Genomic DNA, 17,993 nt, shown 5'->3' with positions numbered 1-17,993 from the left:
TTAAGATGCTAATACACCTTGAGGCAAATGGCGAACTCCAAGCCTAAGAGCTATTCTAGATCAGTTGCAGGATGCAGGCCACTGCGGGTAACCCTGCACAAGCTACACTGTGCCAGTGCTGGCCGCAGCAGCTTGTGCCACAGTGATTCAGGACAGATTTACCAGCCCTCTTAGTAACAGCACCTGCTGTGGCACAGGTACTTCTGCAATAGGTGCTAACGCCATGTATCGCTGTCCTCCTGCCTGCATTCAAGCCTGCAAACACCCCTAATCTTGTTATCCCAGACTAACGTGCTTGTATGTCAAAGCCTGAGATTATCCTATTCCAACAAGCTTTCATACACTATTGAAACAGTTAAGAGCAAATGGCTGGAAAGCCTCCATGTATAAACAAGCTTTCCATCAAGGAGACTTTAACAGTTCATTTCAGGGGGACTGAATTGTAAGAAAATAAAAAAGAATCATGATTTCAAAGTGCTAAAAATGTTTAAAGGTTTGAATATTTTTTTAAGGGAGGATCTACTTTCCTCCTCAAACTTGAAAAGACATCTGTCTGTCAAGGTAAATACCTTTCAGGCCACAGTCCTAAGACTCACCAACATCTAGTCTTTTTGAACACATCTTTTTCAGTTCCAAAGGACTATTTGAAATGCTTGACTCTTAGCTATTTACATACAGAGCAAGCTGTTCATTTACATTATGTGCTTTCAGAATGTAAGCTCAGTCCTTTGTAAAGCGGACTGTTCAAGAAGTAAAGTACCTCATTTTTCACACATGTAATAGCTATTTCAGAAAAATATAACTAAGAAATCCTGAGGTTAAAATCTATGCTAAGAAATAGTTTAAAGGTAGAATAGGTCTGATTCTCATTTACGGTGGGACAACTTTGCATCAACAAAGGGATGTTAAAGCAGTTAAATGATCATTTACTATCATTTAAGGTAATTCTGTGCTGCCAGCATAAGTGGTATAAAAAGGTGAAATGCAAATACAAATCAGACCTAATATACTACTTGAAGTGGTCCAAATTATGTTTGTAATTTCCCAGTTTAATGTTGATTTACCCTTTGGCAAGAGCATCCTATAGAGAATTTTTAAAGCCATCATGTTCCTTCTTGCTTGTTGTTGGGGGAGTTATAAAAATATGTCAAAGTCTGTGGGCCACGAAAGATTAATGGACTTGCAAGAAACTCACTCAGCTAGATTTTCAAATTACTTTCTTGTTCATGTGCAGTAATGGTTCCAGCTGTGAGCAAGATGTGGTCAAGAAGTACAGCTGTTGGTTATTCTTTGAGAGGATAAATCTGTTTTAATTCAGTATCACATACCCTACATTTTGAAAAAGGCATATGGGATTTTGTCACACCTCCCTCTCAGATTCTCATCTGAACTGCTGCTATTTGGTTACATAATAGCTGGTTTTCTTCCTCCTCTCAATACACACAAACCCAGAGATCAATCACCTATTGGCAGGAGAATTGTCCTAGCAGGGGAATGGGCCAGTGGTACAGAGGGAGCCCACTAAATGCTACTTGTCCCTACTTTCCTTCCTTCCACCAGAGCTGCCAAGCTATAGTTCAAGGACAAAGAAGAGGACAGATTGCTTGTAGCTCACTGTGAGCTACTGTATCAGCCCCCTGGGACCTTTAATAGAAGTGCTGAACTGTTCTGTCTTTTGCTGGGGCAGATCCATTGTCCGTACGACTAATGAACCTATCCTCATGCTACAAGTGTCTAATATTAATTGGCTAGCAGGTCTATTTTTTCCTTTTTATGGGTCCCTGGGAGAAGCATTGGAGGAGACGTAAGAATAGACAATAAGAGATGGCATGCTTAAAAGCTCCATAAAATAAGAGCACTCTGAAATGCCTTGCCTTTGACCTTCAATCCCGTTGCTGTGATTGTCTAAGGAATATATTAACACAATCACTTTTAAGAAAACAATAGGAGTCTAGCAAGATATAGCTAACTGAGAGCAGGTTACTGGTCAAATCCTGCTCAATTTCAGGGGATTCTCATTAACTTCTGCATGGAAGAGAAGTTCATTTTTATGCTACACCACGCTGTCTGTTAGACCAAAGCCAAGAACACAGGCATGGCCAAAGCATATCAGGCTTAGGTTCTTTGCCAATTTCCTGGACTATATATTTCAAATGAAAGTGTAAGAAATTCTTTATTAGATGGTGCTGTGAAATTTAGTTCTGCTTTGAAACTCTCCTTCTAATCCCAGTGTTCAGAGCTGGCTTCAGACCATGAAGCAAAAGGCTTTTGTCACTCCCTTTGCTTTAGAATTAACAATCAAATTCTGGATATTTTCCTTATCCATTTCAGTGTCCAGTTCTCTTTGAATTGTGTTCAGCCTTAGCAGCATTCGAGGGAAGCAAGTATCGCTCACATCATATGAGAAATTTTTTCCTTTGATCTGCATTGAACTTCACTGAGTATCTCACAGTTTTCGGGCTATGAAATGGAGAAAACAGAATACTGTAATATTCCTTCTCTGGATTCTTCACCCATTTACATACTTCTCCTGTGTCTTCTGCTATTTATTTTTATTCAGAGTTGAACAAAACCAGTCCTTTCAATCTCTTTGTGCTACGTGCTCATTTGTGCTGTGTGATATCTTCAGATTGATGTGATCTATCTACCACTGTTCTCCTTTCTTGTGGTTTGAATACCACACAGACTATTACTAGCTTTGCATGATATAATCCTTCAGGATTAATAAGATTAATTTTGTTTTACGTTTTCTAAGACCTTTTCTAAAGTTCTCTTTCATGGCTCTGATGTCAAAGCCATGCAATATAGCTCTCCCTAGGCCTCCTTGACAATGAAAGGCTATTTTTCACAAACTTAAAACCCTTTAATTCATTTCAATGTCATTCTGCTTCTTTAAAAGTTGCCCTTGATTTTCAGATGTCCCCTTTTAGGCAAGATGTCTTTGATCATGGCCCCATTGTCTAGCAAAAAAAAAACATATACTGAAGAAAGAAACATAATGGATTGCCTTTCTGTACTCTTGTGCGCAAAGACTGAGTTCTGCTTCTTCAACGTTTTGAGCCCAAAGAGAGATAATTCACCACTCTCTGCCCCTTTCCTAGAAAGGGCTAGGGTCCTCCAGGAAACATGTTTTCTCCACATTGAATTCCTGTACCAGACATTAACTGTTTAATTCATTTGTTCCCAGCTAGGATGCCGTATTTGTGACAATGTGGAGTAGACCCCCTGGAAGCCAGCAGGAGGGAGGTGGGGAGGCGGGCAGAATGGGGCAGATGAAAGGAAGGAGAAAAGAATGAGGGCTCAGAGCGGAGAGATGCCGAAGCACTGCTGAGGTACTGACAGGCAGAGAGGGGCAAGAGCTGCCATATGCTCAGGCCTATCTGCTGACAGAAAGACATTTTCTAGGGGCCAGAGGGGAGAGGGCACAGTGGCTGCAATGCAGGAATCCAGAGAGTTGAGTTAAAACTGTGTCTGGGAGCAAGGACCCACCAAACAAGGACATAGCAGGCAAGGAGAGGATGATAGATGAGCACTTCTTATATCCATTCTGTCTCAACCTTCTCACCTGAGGCTTCTCTGTGTCGATAAAATTATTATTACAGTTTACTTTCCATTAAAATCTGGGTTGTGAGTTCAAAAGCCTTTCCAGGCTTCCCCGGGCAGCTCACTACATGGAGGAGGTCGTTGCCTCTTCAGACTGGAAGAGCTTCACCTCAAAGGTCTGGCCAGCCACAGGTCCCAACACACTTCCCATATTTCTCCGTATTTTCCCACAGTAAACAAAACACATTCTAGGGGTTGCATTATCTTTCCTGGCTTTTTTTTATATATATATAATGGGCAAGAAAGCAAAAGAACACAATTCTTCCCCCAGAATCGATACTGATGGGAGCACAGAGTCCTTTGTTCTTAGTTCATGCACAAAGCATCTCATTAAAATAAACCTAAGTTATTCCTTTAACAAGGCCTGAGTCATGCCTGAGAAAAGACTCCAGGATTTGATCACATCACTATGGGAAGGTTATTGCTTTAGTGGGGGCTGTCATTGCTCAAGGTGAGGTCAAGTTTCATACCAATGGGGTAAGAACCAAAAGCCCAAAAGATTTCAAACCGCTTCTGAAAATAAGAAATGCAGAGGATTTATATGCTATCTTTGTATAATCTTTCCATTCAAATTCCAAGTTCTACTGAAGAAAATAAGCTACTATGTATTAAACCTTTGGGCAGAATTGAAGAGAAGCTGAAAATAAGATATGATCTCATCCTGACCATAATACCAGACTTCCCTTGTTTTACGTGAAGCTTGTTTTGAAGCTTATTTTGAGTTCATTTGGCCATCAGCCACATTTGTCCCTTTTCAATCTCAATTTGTCCATTTCAATGCTGCCATCTTGTGGGCCCACTAAACTGTCTGGAAGAGGATGAAATAAGTTCCTTATTGAGGCCACATACTATACATTTCACCAGAAATTCTTTCCTACCAAGGACATTCCATTAGTGATTCTGCCCTTTCTCATTTTTGTCCAAACCTTATTATGAGTTGTTGCAAAACTTTGTACAGTTACGGTACAAATAGATATTATCAACCAGCAAATATATCTGATAGTTAAGCCAGAGCTTTCTTTTTGAGTCATATGTTACAGTACAATTACCCACTAATGTGGGCAAATCAGAAGAATTAATCTAACCACAAAAAATCCCAAAATATAGGTCATAAAGAGACAAGAAACAACCACATCATTTACTAGAAATAGTCATTCTTTATCTGCTTCCCAGCAGGGCTGCTTTTGCTATAGCTTCTCAGAGTTTCAGGCAGGAACAGCTCTCTTAATAGTCAAGTGTATGCATTTGGTTTTGAAGTACAATATCTGAATTATGCAATTGATAATCAAATTTTGTCCCTTCTTTCCCTATTTCCCTGCAGAGCTGCCACTGTACAACTTCAACTGTGCCTTTGGCTGGGGATCCCAAAAGACTTTGTGCCACTGGGAGCATGACAACCAGGTGGATTTAAAGTGGGCAATCCTGACCAGCAAAACTGGGCCAATTCAAGACCACACAGGTAATCATGAGTTCATGATTTAACCATTTTACATGGGAAGAGGTTCTTCTGTTTAATACCAACATGCCTTCCAAAACCAGAGGAGAATTAATTATATATAAAATATGTAGTCTCAAAGACAATCCTTTAGGAAAGCTAATCCATCGTATGTAGTCAGAACTGACCATAATTGTCCTTTATGTTGGGGAATAAAAAGAATTGAAGATATTCCCTTCTCCTGACTTGCTTTTGGATAACCACCATCTAGGGTAGAAAAAAATCTGAATGACCAAATATTCTGCAAATACCACTTACCAAGTGATACAGTCATAAACAAACCTCACATTGTTCCTGTTTGCAGGTACAGGGGCTGCCCACCACAGAAATGTGTTTTAAGTGAAACTTCCCAGATGGATGTATTTCCATGCCCTCCTCCTCTCCAGCAGGAGTTGGAGATTATAGCCATCCCTTCACTCACACACAGTTTTCCCAGAAATATCACCCTGGGAAATTGATTGGTAGGTTTTGTAGTATCTAGTTCGTGGCTCTGCATAATTAGGCAATAAATATGCTGCTGGCTAGTGCGAAGGGAGGGCACTGCGTGACCTGCACAGCCTCTCGCTTTAGTGTTCTCTCTTGCATACATGCAGATTAATCAAATGTGTTGAGACGAATCCCCCTTCTCACTTCTGCAACCCCTTTGCCTAATGAGAATGACAAGGAAATTAGACAAAATTGGACTTTTTACATTCTGAGACACTTTCAATTGAATCTTAAGACAAGTACAGTAGTTTCAGGGAAAAAAACTTATAATACTTTGACTATAAATGGCATTGTACAAATAAATGGCATCAAATTAACTAAATGCAGTTAGCTGAAGTGAAGGCTGTAATGGTGGAAAAATTGATGTAAAGTGAAATGGCTCAGTAGGATCTGACATTGAAAGGAGGTTAAAAGCTATGTTAGCCAGAGACTGACAAAATCTAAAAGGCATGCATAAGTAAAGCTCTAATTAAGACAATGAAGACGGAGTTCCTGACCCAGCACTGCAATAATATTCTGGAAATGAGAGCTATCTGCACTTTGCCACCAAGGATTACAGAGAGACTGAACCTGTCTTCAATCAAAAGATGTAGAAATTATATACTTCAAATGAGATTTTGTTGTTTTCACTGGGCCCTGCTAGTGCAGTAGACTTATTTGTTCCATTAGCTGTAGTTTGAGTAAGTCTTACAGGCAGCCCCTCTTGCTCCTTACTGTACTAACCCTCAGCATTTTCCAAAATTTTCCATCAATGCTAAGGGCACCTTCACCTGCCAGGTTTGCCATTCACCTGCCAGCAGGTACGCAATGAGTGGGGTGGGTGTGAATGCAGACCACTAGCAGCCTGAATGGCACTGCCATCCCAAGCAAGCCCCTCAGGGTCACCACTACGCAGCAAGGCCACCCTATATACTGGGAGAACCGCAATGAGCAATTCCCAGACATATCTTGCTCTCAGCTGCACTTGTATAAAGCTGAAGAAACTCCACAGAAGTGATCTTCAACAGCAATTGCTTTAAGACAGCAGGGTATGCTCTATGTCACTTCAAATTATACATGTTATGATTAAATCTGGCCAGAGTTAGGTCTTCCAACTGAGACAGCCATCGTAATGCTGTGATTATTTTTCTTTTTTCCTCCCTTTGGATTTCCCTATCACCATTCTTTGATGAGATTTGCACATGTGCTGCCCTCTGCACAGACGCGGCACAGTGTGTTGGAAAGAACATATAGGCAAAAGCACTGCTGCTGAAGAAGCTGGACAAGATATTACTGCAGTAAGATAGAAAAAAGGGAAAAAAAAAAAAGCCTACATTTTTTTTTTTCAATTTAATATCATCTTCCAAATTCTTTCAAGGACCAGATACTTCTACATGCATATTGGCCAGGATACCTCTGACTACTTACAGAAAAATCCAAATAAAAGAAAGCATCCTTGTCTCCTCTTGGAAGAAATATTTCCCTTTCTCATTTATTAGACCCACGCCTTCCAACCACTGCGTTTAACCCACTCCTTTTTGTTCCTGGTTGACCTTTTACTACCCTGTGCTTTTTATACTTCCCAGAGTGGCAATGCTCACATTCCCTTCTTCATTGGTGCAGAACTATACCGTTACAATCCAGCAAGTCTCAGTTATACATTATTTCAAACAAAATTCAAGAATATCATGTATAAGCAAAGATCAATGCTGATAAAACACCACCCTTCCAAAACATCTTATTTCACCTCTTTTTACTTTTCTTGTATTTAAGCATTGGTACAATGCTTATATACTTTTATATATATATATATACACACTTATATATATATACAAGTGTATATATATATACTTATATATATGCTTATATATATAGCTGTATATACTTATTTCAGCATTTGAGAAATAGTCTTTCTTGTTATTACTTTTCTCCTTCCTACTTTCAAAATAACTTTATACCAATACCAGCAAATGACTGCTACATCTTTTTGTGTGAGTGCATTACACATGCAATCTCTTCTTAAACACACCAGGATGAACTTTGTATTTTTCCACCATAATTCTCTGCAAAGGAGTTGTTCAAAAGCTGACTGGAATGGATGCCTGGCTGGTGTAAATCACAAGCACTTCCCTGTAGTCAGTATCTTCCTTAGCAATTATATGTCACCAAACTTATCACACTCCCACATGTTTCTCTCCCAGCGTGATTAAGCAAGTAATTTTCCAAGTTAAGGGTATTAGGTATCCAGATTTCAACATGTATAAATCCATTATGCTCTTCAGAAAATACCATCCATAATCTTACTCTTTCAGGAAGCTCACAAATATACAGAGCCCAATATATTATTGCCAAAATCAAGGGGATAACTGGCACCATTTGTGACAATGCTCAGACTCTATTTAGGAGTACTGTTGAGATCTCAGTTCCTGATCTCTGACCATGGCTGTTCATAGCTAGTTTATCCTCCACTGTTCTTCCCATTCAAATCTTGCTTTCTCAAGCACAGATTACTTTAAACAGAGATCAAAAATAGCTCTTTGCGCAATAAGTGTAGAGCAGGCCCTGAGGGATTTCTGTCTAGCCTGCTGAACTAGGGCTGGCTCTCTTCAGGAGGTGCACACTGACTAATAGAACATACACTGTCACACCAAACATGCTTTTGCCTCCTTCCCTGAGCAAAAGAAAATGCCTTGTGTGTGCCATATAGTGAACATCTTGTTACAGTTCACTCTCAGCACAAAGCATCCCAATGAACAGCAAAGGAGGCTGCCAAAAGAAATAAACTCTCTTTAGTGCTCATCAGCTTTCCTAGAGCTCCCAAATCAATGCCCTCTGACTCTCTTGGATTGACCTGTCACCATGGAAAGAAGGCAAAATGATTGGGGTGGTTGGGGCTTCTTAGGTGAACAAAGAATACAAAAGCTTGGGGCTATTCCTAACGCAGTCCTTCTGTCACAGTAGGAGATGGCAACTTCATTTACTCACAAGCTGATGAAAGCCAAAAAGGGAAAGTCGCCCGACTGCTGAGCCCCATGATTTACTCGCAGAACTCTGCTCACTGCATGACTTTCTGGTACCACATGTCCGGCGCACATGTTGGCACCCTGAAGATCAAATTGCGGTACCAAAAGCCAGATGAATACGATCAGGTGCTGTGGACCCTGAGCGGGCACCAGGCAAACTGCTGGAAGGAAGGACGTGTTCTTCTTCACAAGTCTGTGAAACACTATCAGGTGAGCTTGGCTGCTCCTCACTGAATTAACAAGGCCGAGACCAATAACACCTTGCTGGTCATGTTTTATACACCATAGCAGAAAATGTCTCTGAAGGATTTATGTAGACAGTATTATACCTACAGATGAGGTGTCATTGCCCTGCCAGTAATAACAGTGGCATATTTCATGGTATCTCAGATGACAGTGATACAAGCAATTTTTTATCAAAGGCCAAATAAATAGTTCAGAAATCATTTCTCATGTCACAAAGCTACATCCTTGCCACAGTTTTGCTGGTGACATAAAAGTATTTAATGAAGTTATGACATTCTATATATTCACATTTGAATTCATAAGTTCATAAAGGTATGCGGTGCAGCCTGGCAGACCACAATCAAAGTACATGCAGGTGTGGCATCACAGCAAGTAAAGATGTGTATTAACAACTAATTAAGATACCCTGAATGACGGAATTGTGTGTAAACAGGAAAATAATGTGAACATTATCTTATTTTGCCAGGTGGTTATAGAGGGAGAAATTGGAAAAGGAACTGGAGGAATTGCTGTGGATGATATTAAGATTGACAATCATGTAGCACAAGAGGATTGCCGAAGTAAGTATGAAAAGCATGAAGAACATATAGAAATCTCATCCCAAACATTTTTTATTTTACTTTGATAGCTGTTTTTTCCTGTGAGAAAGGGATAGATAATTACTGACTCTATAGGAGGTTTTGCACTGAAAAGATCCTGATCTGGCCTATAGCTTTATGCATAGTAAGTGCCACTTTTCTCACCTCAGTACCTCAGCAACTGCAGCCTTTTGGATCAGAATTGGGATCCTACTGACATGGGCCACAGCGTGTTCACATCCTCACATCTCTCCCTGTATTTCACATTGCTGTCCTCTTTAAATTTCTCTGCTTTTCCTAATGTTTTTCCCTGTTTTAACTAATGCTTAAAACCCAGCTTTATTTATTCACCCTTACTACCAAGCCTACTTTAATTCTACCACAAGTTTTTTAAAGGACCGTATCAAATCCTTACAGGGTACATAAGTAGGTTGAAATGGCCCCTGCTCTCTCCTCTGTTGTTCGGCAATTCTGAGTTTGCTGTGACTTGTTTGCTGTAGTCACCAGCTCCCAGACATGTGAGACGTCAAGTAATGTTAGAACACGACCTTTTCCACATTTGAGCCAGGCTATTCCTGGGATGCTGTTTGAATCCTTTTATTTATGGCCACTCTTCAGTTATTCCAGTTACTGCTGATCATGTGCGCATTGCACACTGCAAGTAATTTGGCAGCAGGAACCCCAGATAAACACAAGCAACTGAACCCTCTCCTTCACGATGGAGATGAAGCAATGACTTTTATGTATGAAAGGGAATAGAACTGAGAACCCTCAGCATTACAAATATAAACTTATGCCATGAGAATTGGCAACACAACTGAGAGCAATAACGGAGGGTGTTCCTCACCTTTTGTAGCTAATAGCCTTTTGAGGGTAACATGACTTCAGCTACATGGTGATTTCACTGCAGGATGAGAAAACTGAACAATCTCTTTTTATCACACAGTCCATCTCCTGGGGTTCGTCATATGCTGCCAGAGTGGCAGTTACCAGGAAAGAGAGGCAGGGTGCACTGCTTGGTCCTCCTGCAGTGTCCTCAGGGCCAAGCAGGGTGCTGGGACCTCAGTGATGTATTTACCTGACTCCAAATGAGAGAGGAAAGTAAATTCTTTCCTACCCCCACATGTTTTGGTTGTTCAAACCAATTGCTGAGCAATGATTTTGTCCTGTGGGAGTCAAAGCCAAAAGCTTAGTCTGAAGCCCAAACTCAAGTGGTCTTGTGATTAGCTAAGCCTATGCTGATGAAGTGTTATGGAATTGTGCTCCAAAATTGTAAATACAATGAATGAGATGCTAATTCATCACACTGATTTTTCTTTCCCAGACATGGAAAACCCCTGCTGATAACTAAAACGGTGCCAAGACTGGGCAGAGAGGAGTTTTTAAATCTTCCTTTTTTCTCCATTAATTATCATAGCCCATCATAATGAACAGTTCTGTCAAGCTGGCATAATGATGCTCTGACAGAAGAAAATCTGCCATACCGTTATTGCCAGCATGATAGTCAATCAGTGTTTGTAACCCTAATAATCAATGTCAATTCTCTTTGCTTCATTAGAATCAACTGATGTGGAGAATGAAATAGATGAAGAAGAAGACCCAGAAAGTAATCAAACAGGTAAAAGTTGTATTGTTGTTAAAAGCGAATGAATTTTAAAGTGTGTTTTCATGTGAATTTGTGTATTCTATTAATTTATTTATAGATCAGTTCTCTAACTGCATGTTGTATTAAGGTTTTTTGATTTATCTAGATCAGATGCGAAGACAGCTTACATTTATTTGAAGGATGTAATAGTTTTATTCTTCTATGTCATGTAATCTTGTGGACTTTGTAACATTTATACCTGTCTCAAACCTTTCAAACTTTATATGCATAATTGGTTACATTGTATAAATATATATGCATGCACACTATAGCTCCTTAATAGTTTGGTACCTAGAAGGCTTGCCCGCAACTGAAGAAAAAGCTATAATTATCTCTTACAATCTATGATTCACGCAGTCCCTAGGTAATTAGGCTCAAACTCTTCAGGCTAATTGTTTCTCAGACCTGGCTGAAAATGTCATTTTATGACCAGTCTACCAAAGCATTATCATTTTCAGTGATGATAGCTGTAAGTGGATCATTAAATGGATCATAACTGTCATATTGTCCCAATAATAAAATACACTCGCATTTTTCAGGCAATGAGCTCAATTTTTTTTCTGTCACAGTCAACAGGATTGCTTTCATTGGCTTCAGTGAATGCAGAGTTTGTCCAAAAGACATTTTGGCTTTTCCTGCAACAATTAGCAGAGTTTGCAAGCTTATTGGATCTCTTTTATAATCTGAAACGGTTGGGGGAAAACACTGTGAGACCCAGTGAATATTTTACACAAGTGGGCAGAGTGCCCTTCTGTGTCAGGTCTGTCACTGTCACATTTCAAGGTCCAATCCTGAAGTCAGGGGAGATGGACACAAAACAGCTGGAGATTCTCAAACAATGTCTAAGGTTGTAAACATTCACACTGAGCTGAACGCAATTTAATTAACATTTTTGAGCTAAAAACTAAGAACTGGCAAAATATAATCAAAAGGTCTGGTTATTCATTCCCAAGACTCCCACTTAATCCGAGGCAGAATCAGACCCCTGCTAACATGCAGCAGGTTCCGGGATTCAAGAACAATATGAAAAAACCCAACAACTGTTTGGGCTGCCTTATAGCTTTCAGCTACTTATGACTACCTCCAAGAAGCTGGGTTTTCAAATCATGTAGCAATTTCTGTCAGAAACTTTATGTCCTTTCTCTAAATTTCCAAGTCACCAAACAAAGTCCTACCTAGAATCAGTTCTGAAAATTTTGTAATTCTTTACTCCATTTCAGGATTTACGCCCCCATACCATACAGGCGAAGACTACGATGATATCTCCAGGAAACCAGGCAACGTCCTGAAGACCCTAGATCCAATCCTTATCACCATTATAGCCATGAGTGCACTCGGGGTGCTTTTAGGAGCCATCTGTGGAGTTGTCCTGTACTGTGCCTGTTGGCACAATGGGATGTCAGAGAGGAACTTGTCTGCACTGGAGAACTACAATTTTGAACTGGTCGATGGTGTAAAACTGAAAAAAGATAAACTAAACACACAGAATTCATACTCGGAAGCATGAAGGTATAAAGCGACTGGAGAAGTTTCAGAGAATCGGGATGGAAGGACATAGCTCGGTCGTGCTGGGGAACTGTTGATCTTCTTTTACTGTACAGGCTGAAAAGTGCATTGATGACACTGAGCCAAGCTTTTCTCAGGAGCTTCAATGAGTGTGTAACCGATAAACATGGACAACAATCTGTGTTAACAATCTGAATCATGTACAGTCTGCTTTTTCTGTTGGTTTTATTTGAAATAATCAAATGCTGGTGTTGAGACCAAGTATGATTGACTTATAGTTCATTTTGTCTTTCTTTCTCTCCCTCTCTTGTTTTCCGTTAATGGATAATTTTGGTTTTACTGTGCAAAATCCAAGATGCTGTCACAAAATGTATTCAGTGGGGTCCTTTGGATGGACATGCTGTCTGTAGCTCAGTGCCCAGAAAATATTGGAGTAACAGCAATTTAGTGGACTCCTGCACCTGTATTTGTGTATAATTGCTAGTGTTGTGCATAGGCAAAGAAGGGTTAGGATGTTTTTGAAAGTACTGCTGCATCAGTACCGATATAGTGTGTCAGCTCTGTTTACGAAGCAATACAGTCAAATTTTATTGATGTTTTTCAGTGTTGTACTAAATTTTGTGCTTGTGAACTCCATAAAAGAGTATGTGCCATCATCAGACACAACTGGTAACCGAGTGTACTGCCTAAAAACTAAACAAAAAAGTCCTTGGCACTGGCTAGTGTATGTCCTCTCAAGTGCCTTTTTGTTTGTACTGCTTCTTATTGTGTTAACATTAACTACAGCTCTGCTTCTCTGCAGTTATGCCCTTGTCTTTAATCATATTCTGATGGCTCACTGACTAAAAGAAAATTATATTTTAGTGTAAGAAAGTAGCCTCAGCAAGGCAAGGGCTAATCAGATTTAACAACCTGGCTCGATTGTTCTGCTTTCTGTATTCCAACTTCATGTCTCTTGACCCTTTTGTATAAAGCTGCAATATCTCCTTTTATTGTTCTTTCATATAGAATGTATTTTCAAATGTAAAATGTCTCTCCCTTTCTCTTCTCTTCCTCTCTCCCGTTCTCTCTCTAAGTAGATTGCATAAGCATTTGCCATTGCCAAGGAAAGAAAACTGCAGCTTTAACTTGCTGGTAATGGCAAAGGATTTTATTAGAGTTTGTGTTTAAAAATAAGGGAAAATTCTTAACTTTACCCTCCAAAGTAGAACTTTGGGTTTCTTCTTAACAGCATAAAGTGACAGTATCTTTTTTCCTGAAGTCATGAAACACGTCTTTTATCCTGAACAGTTTGCCTGTTAATTACACCAGGGAAAATGATTTGCTAACGGAAAAGATTGCCTTTAAAATGAGAAACTTTCCTCCTCCTGCCCCTACCTGAACCCAGAGTTCTGTTCTCTCAGTAAACGTGTATTTTCATGCTAATCAATGCTAATTGGGCATACACATGGGTACTGAGGGCAGAATAAAATCCCACAGTGTATGTAGGGTATGTTCTTACCCTGTTGTATCCAATTGGCATTTCATACCAGGAGGTTTCTGTTTGACCAGAAGTCAGATAGTGGCAGGGTCAGGTCAGTGAGTAGTGTAAGCTGTTGGACAAATGTGTTTGACAATTATGTGGCAATTTTTTAATATTTTAGGACAAATATTCAACAGCCTGTGCAGCTGGTCCAACAAGATTTTGTTGCCCTCAGGGGTCCATAGGAGAAGGCGAGGGGCCAGCAGGATCATTCCCCTTCTGCAGGTGCGAGGGGACCCCCTGGCTTTTCTGCAGTGACCCACGCACAGCACAGCCATAACCAGGGAGGCAGTAGAAGGCAGCTTTAACCTTCCCCTGGGTAGCTACTAACCAGCAGGAAAAACCAGTGCAAACATGGGGAAAGGAACATCCTGCAAAGTGCTAAACTCATGTTTTTCCTCACTGAATTCCCTGAGCAGAGTCAGGGAAGTGATTGTGACTTTCTGAGTTAGCCTTTTCACTCATTCAGCCTTGAGTTAGTAGAGCAACTAAATCCACTCCTATTTATCAATTAAATGGTTGCAAGCATATCATTTCACCAATATGAATCATAAAACAGAAAAACCCGTAGAAAATCCACCAGTAACCTAGGAATTGAAGAAAAGGGAGGGAGACTGGAGGTAAAAATATGAGTTTGGAAATTGAAAATATTTTGAAGAAAGACCCAGTAGAAAGAATAGTGGACAGTTGCTACTTCAAAGGAATCCTAAAGGCAGAGACTATAGTGAATATTCAAACACCCATTTAGATGCCTAAATTGAAAAAGTTACCTCCCCAGGCTCTAGGCCCTGGGTCCTCCAGAAGCTAGGGCAGAGCCTAAGGCCTGAAAGTTAGGCGTAAAAGTTAGTCCATTAAATGTCCCAAGTGACAAACTCACTTTGGCAGAGGCAGAATTTTCAGTTGTATCCAACAGTGAAATGTGACCATAATAGTATCACAGCAGCTACTTAATTAACCCAAAGAAAAAATTAATTCTTCAAAACTATTTTCAGCACGCTACCACCGTGTGATTCAGGTGTTAGGATCTGTTCTCCTTAGCTGAGAGAAATTCTAGTCCACTAACCTGACAGAGTTACATGCATATATTGCCTTGAAGAGAAAATCCCATTGGGGAGCCCAAGTCCAAAATCTTTTGAAATACTCCCGTGGATTTCAATTGATTCTAGGCCAGCTTTTGGTCGTGGTCTATTTGAACAGTAAAGCTGGTGGTTGGTGGGTTTTTTCCCTCTTTTAACGTACTGAGAGTAGCGAACATAAAAAGAAATATATCTCCTTTGTGGTCTTCAGACCTTACTATGATAATGAGGTTCTAGCACTGAAGATTTTATTTCTCTGAAGGTAACAGAATGAAAGTTGCCCATCAAATAAGGAAAAATGATACTGCAACTTTACATTGAAAAGTATCTTGCACTGATAAATATATTTAAAAAAAATTATATGTTTATAAAGTTATTAATTTGTAAAGGCAGTGTTACAAAATGTTCAGTTTATATTGTTTTAGATTGTTTCATAATTTTTAAAGTGTAAAATAACATATTTTTTTCTTTATTGAAAAACTATAAGAATCTTCTGTAGTAAAATGATTTCATTTTACTGGTATATTATTGCTTCATGTTTTGTACCATCATAAAACTTTGTGCAAATTTTTTTTACAGAAATTTTTATTTTCTATGACAATATGACACTTGTAAATTGTTGTTTCAAAATGAACAGCGAAGCCTTAACTTTAAATGACATTTGTATTCTCAGACACTGAGTAGCATAAAAAAAACACATAGAACTGAACTGTAACTTAAATTTCCAAACTATGACTACTACATTCCAAAGAAACAGTTGAATTAAACATTTTCATAAAATATCCCATACCTGATGTATTTTATTATACTAAAATGGATTGATTTTATTAAATGGCTGGTTTTATTTAGCATCTTGCAACAAGCCCAATCTTTTAATCACAGTTACATTTGTTGGTAGGCAACTCCAACCTTAGTGGAACCGTTCATGGTTTAGGATGGAGGGATTCACCCCCTGCCTGCCCAATTCTCTCTCCCTGCCAGAAGACACACCCACTACATGCCTAACTTTTAGCCAAACAGCAGGGAGTTAAGAGGACAAATCTGCCACCGCTGCTTGCAGGTTGTATTGCATCTCGCTGCCATGGGAAGCCCAAGCCGCACACCCTGTGTAAGCCACATGCACCCCTTGTGGCTTGCTCCTAGGGGTGAGTCTTCCCAGGGAGCAATGGCCATTTTTGACAAGTTGCTCCACTACATCTCTGCCCCAGTAGTAAGGTTTGTACTGATGAGCTCCTTACAAATTTCCACTGAAGTCATCAGGATTTACCCAACCATGGCCAAACCTTCCAACGCAGAATGGAAGTTGCTGACGGGAGCAAATGCTGCAAGAGCAACCCATTAGGCCTGATTTGGCATTCGGTTGGGTACTGAACTCATTTGTGGAACACACAATAGTGGGTAGGAGACCTTCTAGAAATTTGCATCCAGACAAGAAGCTTTAGATTGCACACAACCTGTTGTATGCAATACTTCACTATTTGTTTCGTTTTAATACTGAGCAGTCTGCACATTAAAGTTTTTCAAATCCTTTCTTTATGCTGCACATATGAACAATGCACATACTGTCAGTATGTCGCTAGGTTGAGCGTTCGTGAACAAACATTTTACTTCAGCTACTTTACTACTCCTGGGGAAAATATTGTACCTATTACCATATATTTGATGATCAGCACTGTTGAAGAGAACGGATCAAACCTTTTGTCCTCAAGACAGCGCTGTTGTGGGTACCTGTTTAAAATATCAGATGCAACTACAGCAATGCGCCTGAGCAAAACTTGGCTTTGTGGTCAGAATAGGGAGTGCTCTCAAAAGACAGTTGTGAAGGTTGCTGTCCATATAATCACGAAATCCAAATTCCTTAGAAATGTACTTCACTGCACTCTGTTTGCTTCTGTAATAACCAGCCACAGGGCTCTTTGAGGGAAAATAAATGGCAATGGAATTAATTAGTAAAAAAAGAAATCTATAAAGTGAATCCATGGAGGATGAAGTTCAGAAAAGAGAGACAAGTATTTTAAGTTAAGAAAATTCTCTTTATTTCATTTAGGGGAAATTAATTAGCCTAGAAGCTAACAACTACTTAGCACTAAACCTTCAGTTTTCTGCACTAAATAGGCTATATAAAGGAAAGACAAAAATGGTGCAATGGGATCTAATTACATTTCAGAACATATCTTGTAAACTTGAAAGAAAAGGAAGAGCAGATGGAAATAACAGATGGGTCAGCTACAGACAACCAGTGCCAGGAGCGCACAACTCTAAGGCTCAAATATTAGGGTCATGGTCTGTAAAAAGGTTCTTTGGTAGGTAGAGACATGCAAACCCTATTATTATTTCACCAGTCAAACGTACGAGCCCTGAGCCAGCAGCCACATAGCCACAGTGCTGAGCCCAGTGCCACTTCCTTGCCTTTTGGCAGGACATAAAATACAATTATACAGCAAAAGGCAGATGTACAGGAGAGGCAGGGGCAGCACAGCTGGTGTATGGTTGGGTAAGGCTCACTGGCATCATGGAAATGACAGAGGTGCCTACCTGTACAAACCTGCCCACTGGCCCAAAGCTGCCTCTCCCAGTGGAGATGAAGGATCCTCAGTCCTCATAAACTATCTTTTATGAAGCATTGACCCTTGTAAGTATTTTCTTATCTACAACTAGTCTATTTCCCACTTAAACAGGAGAAAAAAAAAAACTCTTTACTGTGACAGTGCCAGAGCAGTGGAACAGGCTGCCCAGAGACATCCAAAACCCACCTGGACACGTTCCTGTGCCCCCTGCTCTGGGTGTGCCTGCTCAAGCAGGGGGGTTGGACAAGATGATCTCCAGAGGTCCCT

General features: G+C 40.0%; 1 protein-coding gene across 4 annotated transcripts in view; it reads left to right on the top strand.

Moving 5' to 3' along the window:
• The window catches only part of NRP1 (neuropilin 1), a 115,981-nt gene extending 99,974 nt beyond the window's left edge, over positions 1-16,007 (top strand). For 2 of the 4 annotated variants that reach the window (XM_064444936.1, XM_064444933.1), the window contains exons 14-18: positions 4,925-5,062; positions 8,522-8,796; positions 9,299-9,392; positions 10,969-11,028; positions 12,276-16,007. In XM_064444936.1, the coding sequence (XP_064301006.1) occupies positions 4,925-5,062; positions 8,522-8,796; positions 9,299-9,392; positions 10,969-11,028; positions 12,276-12,562 (854 nt within the window). In that variant the 3' untranslated portion in view covers positions 12,563-16,007. The remainder of the gene's footprint in view (positions 1-4,924; positions 5,063-8,521; positions 8,797-9,298; positions 9,393-10,968; positions 11,029-12,275) is intronic. The other 2 variants (XM_064444935.1, XM_064444934.1) reach the window with 1 other exon arrangement.
• The last annotated feature ends 1,986 nt before the right edge of the window (positions 16,008-17,993 follow it).

Source organism: Phalacrocorax carbo, chromosome 2, assembly GCF_963921805.1.
Source record: "Phalacrocorax carbo chromosome 2, bPhaCar2.1, whole genome shotgun sequence".
Classification (NCBI taxonomy): Eukaryota; Metazoa; Chordata; class Aves; order Suliformes; family Phalacrocoracidae; genus Phalacrocorax; species Phalacrocorax carbo.
Note: the sequence above shows the minus strand (reverse complement) of the source record. Positions and strands in the feature narration are given on the sequence as shown.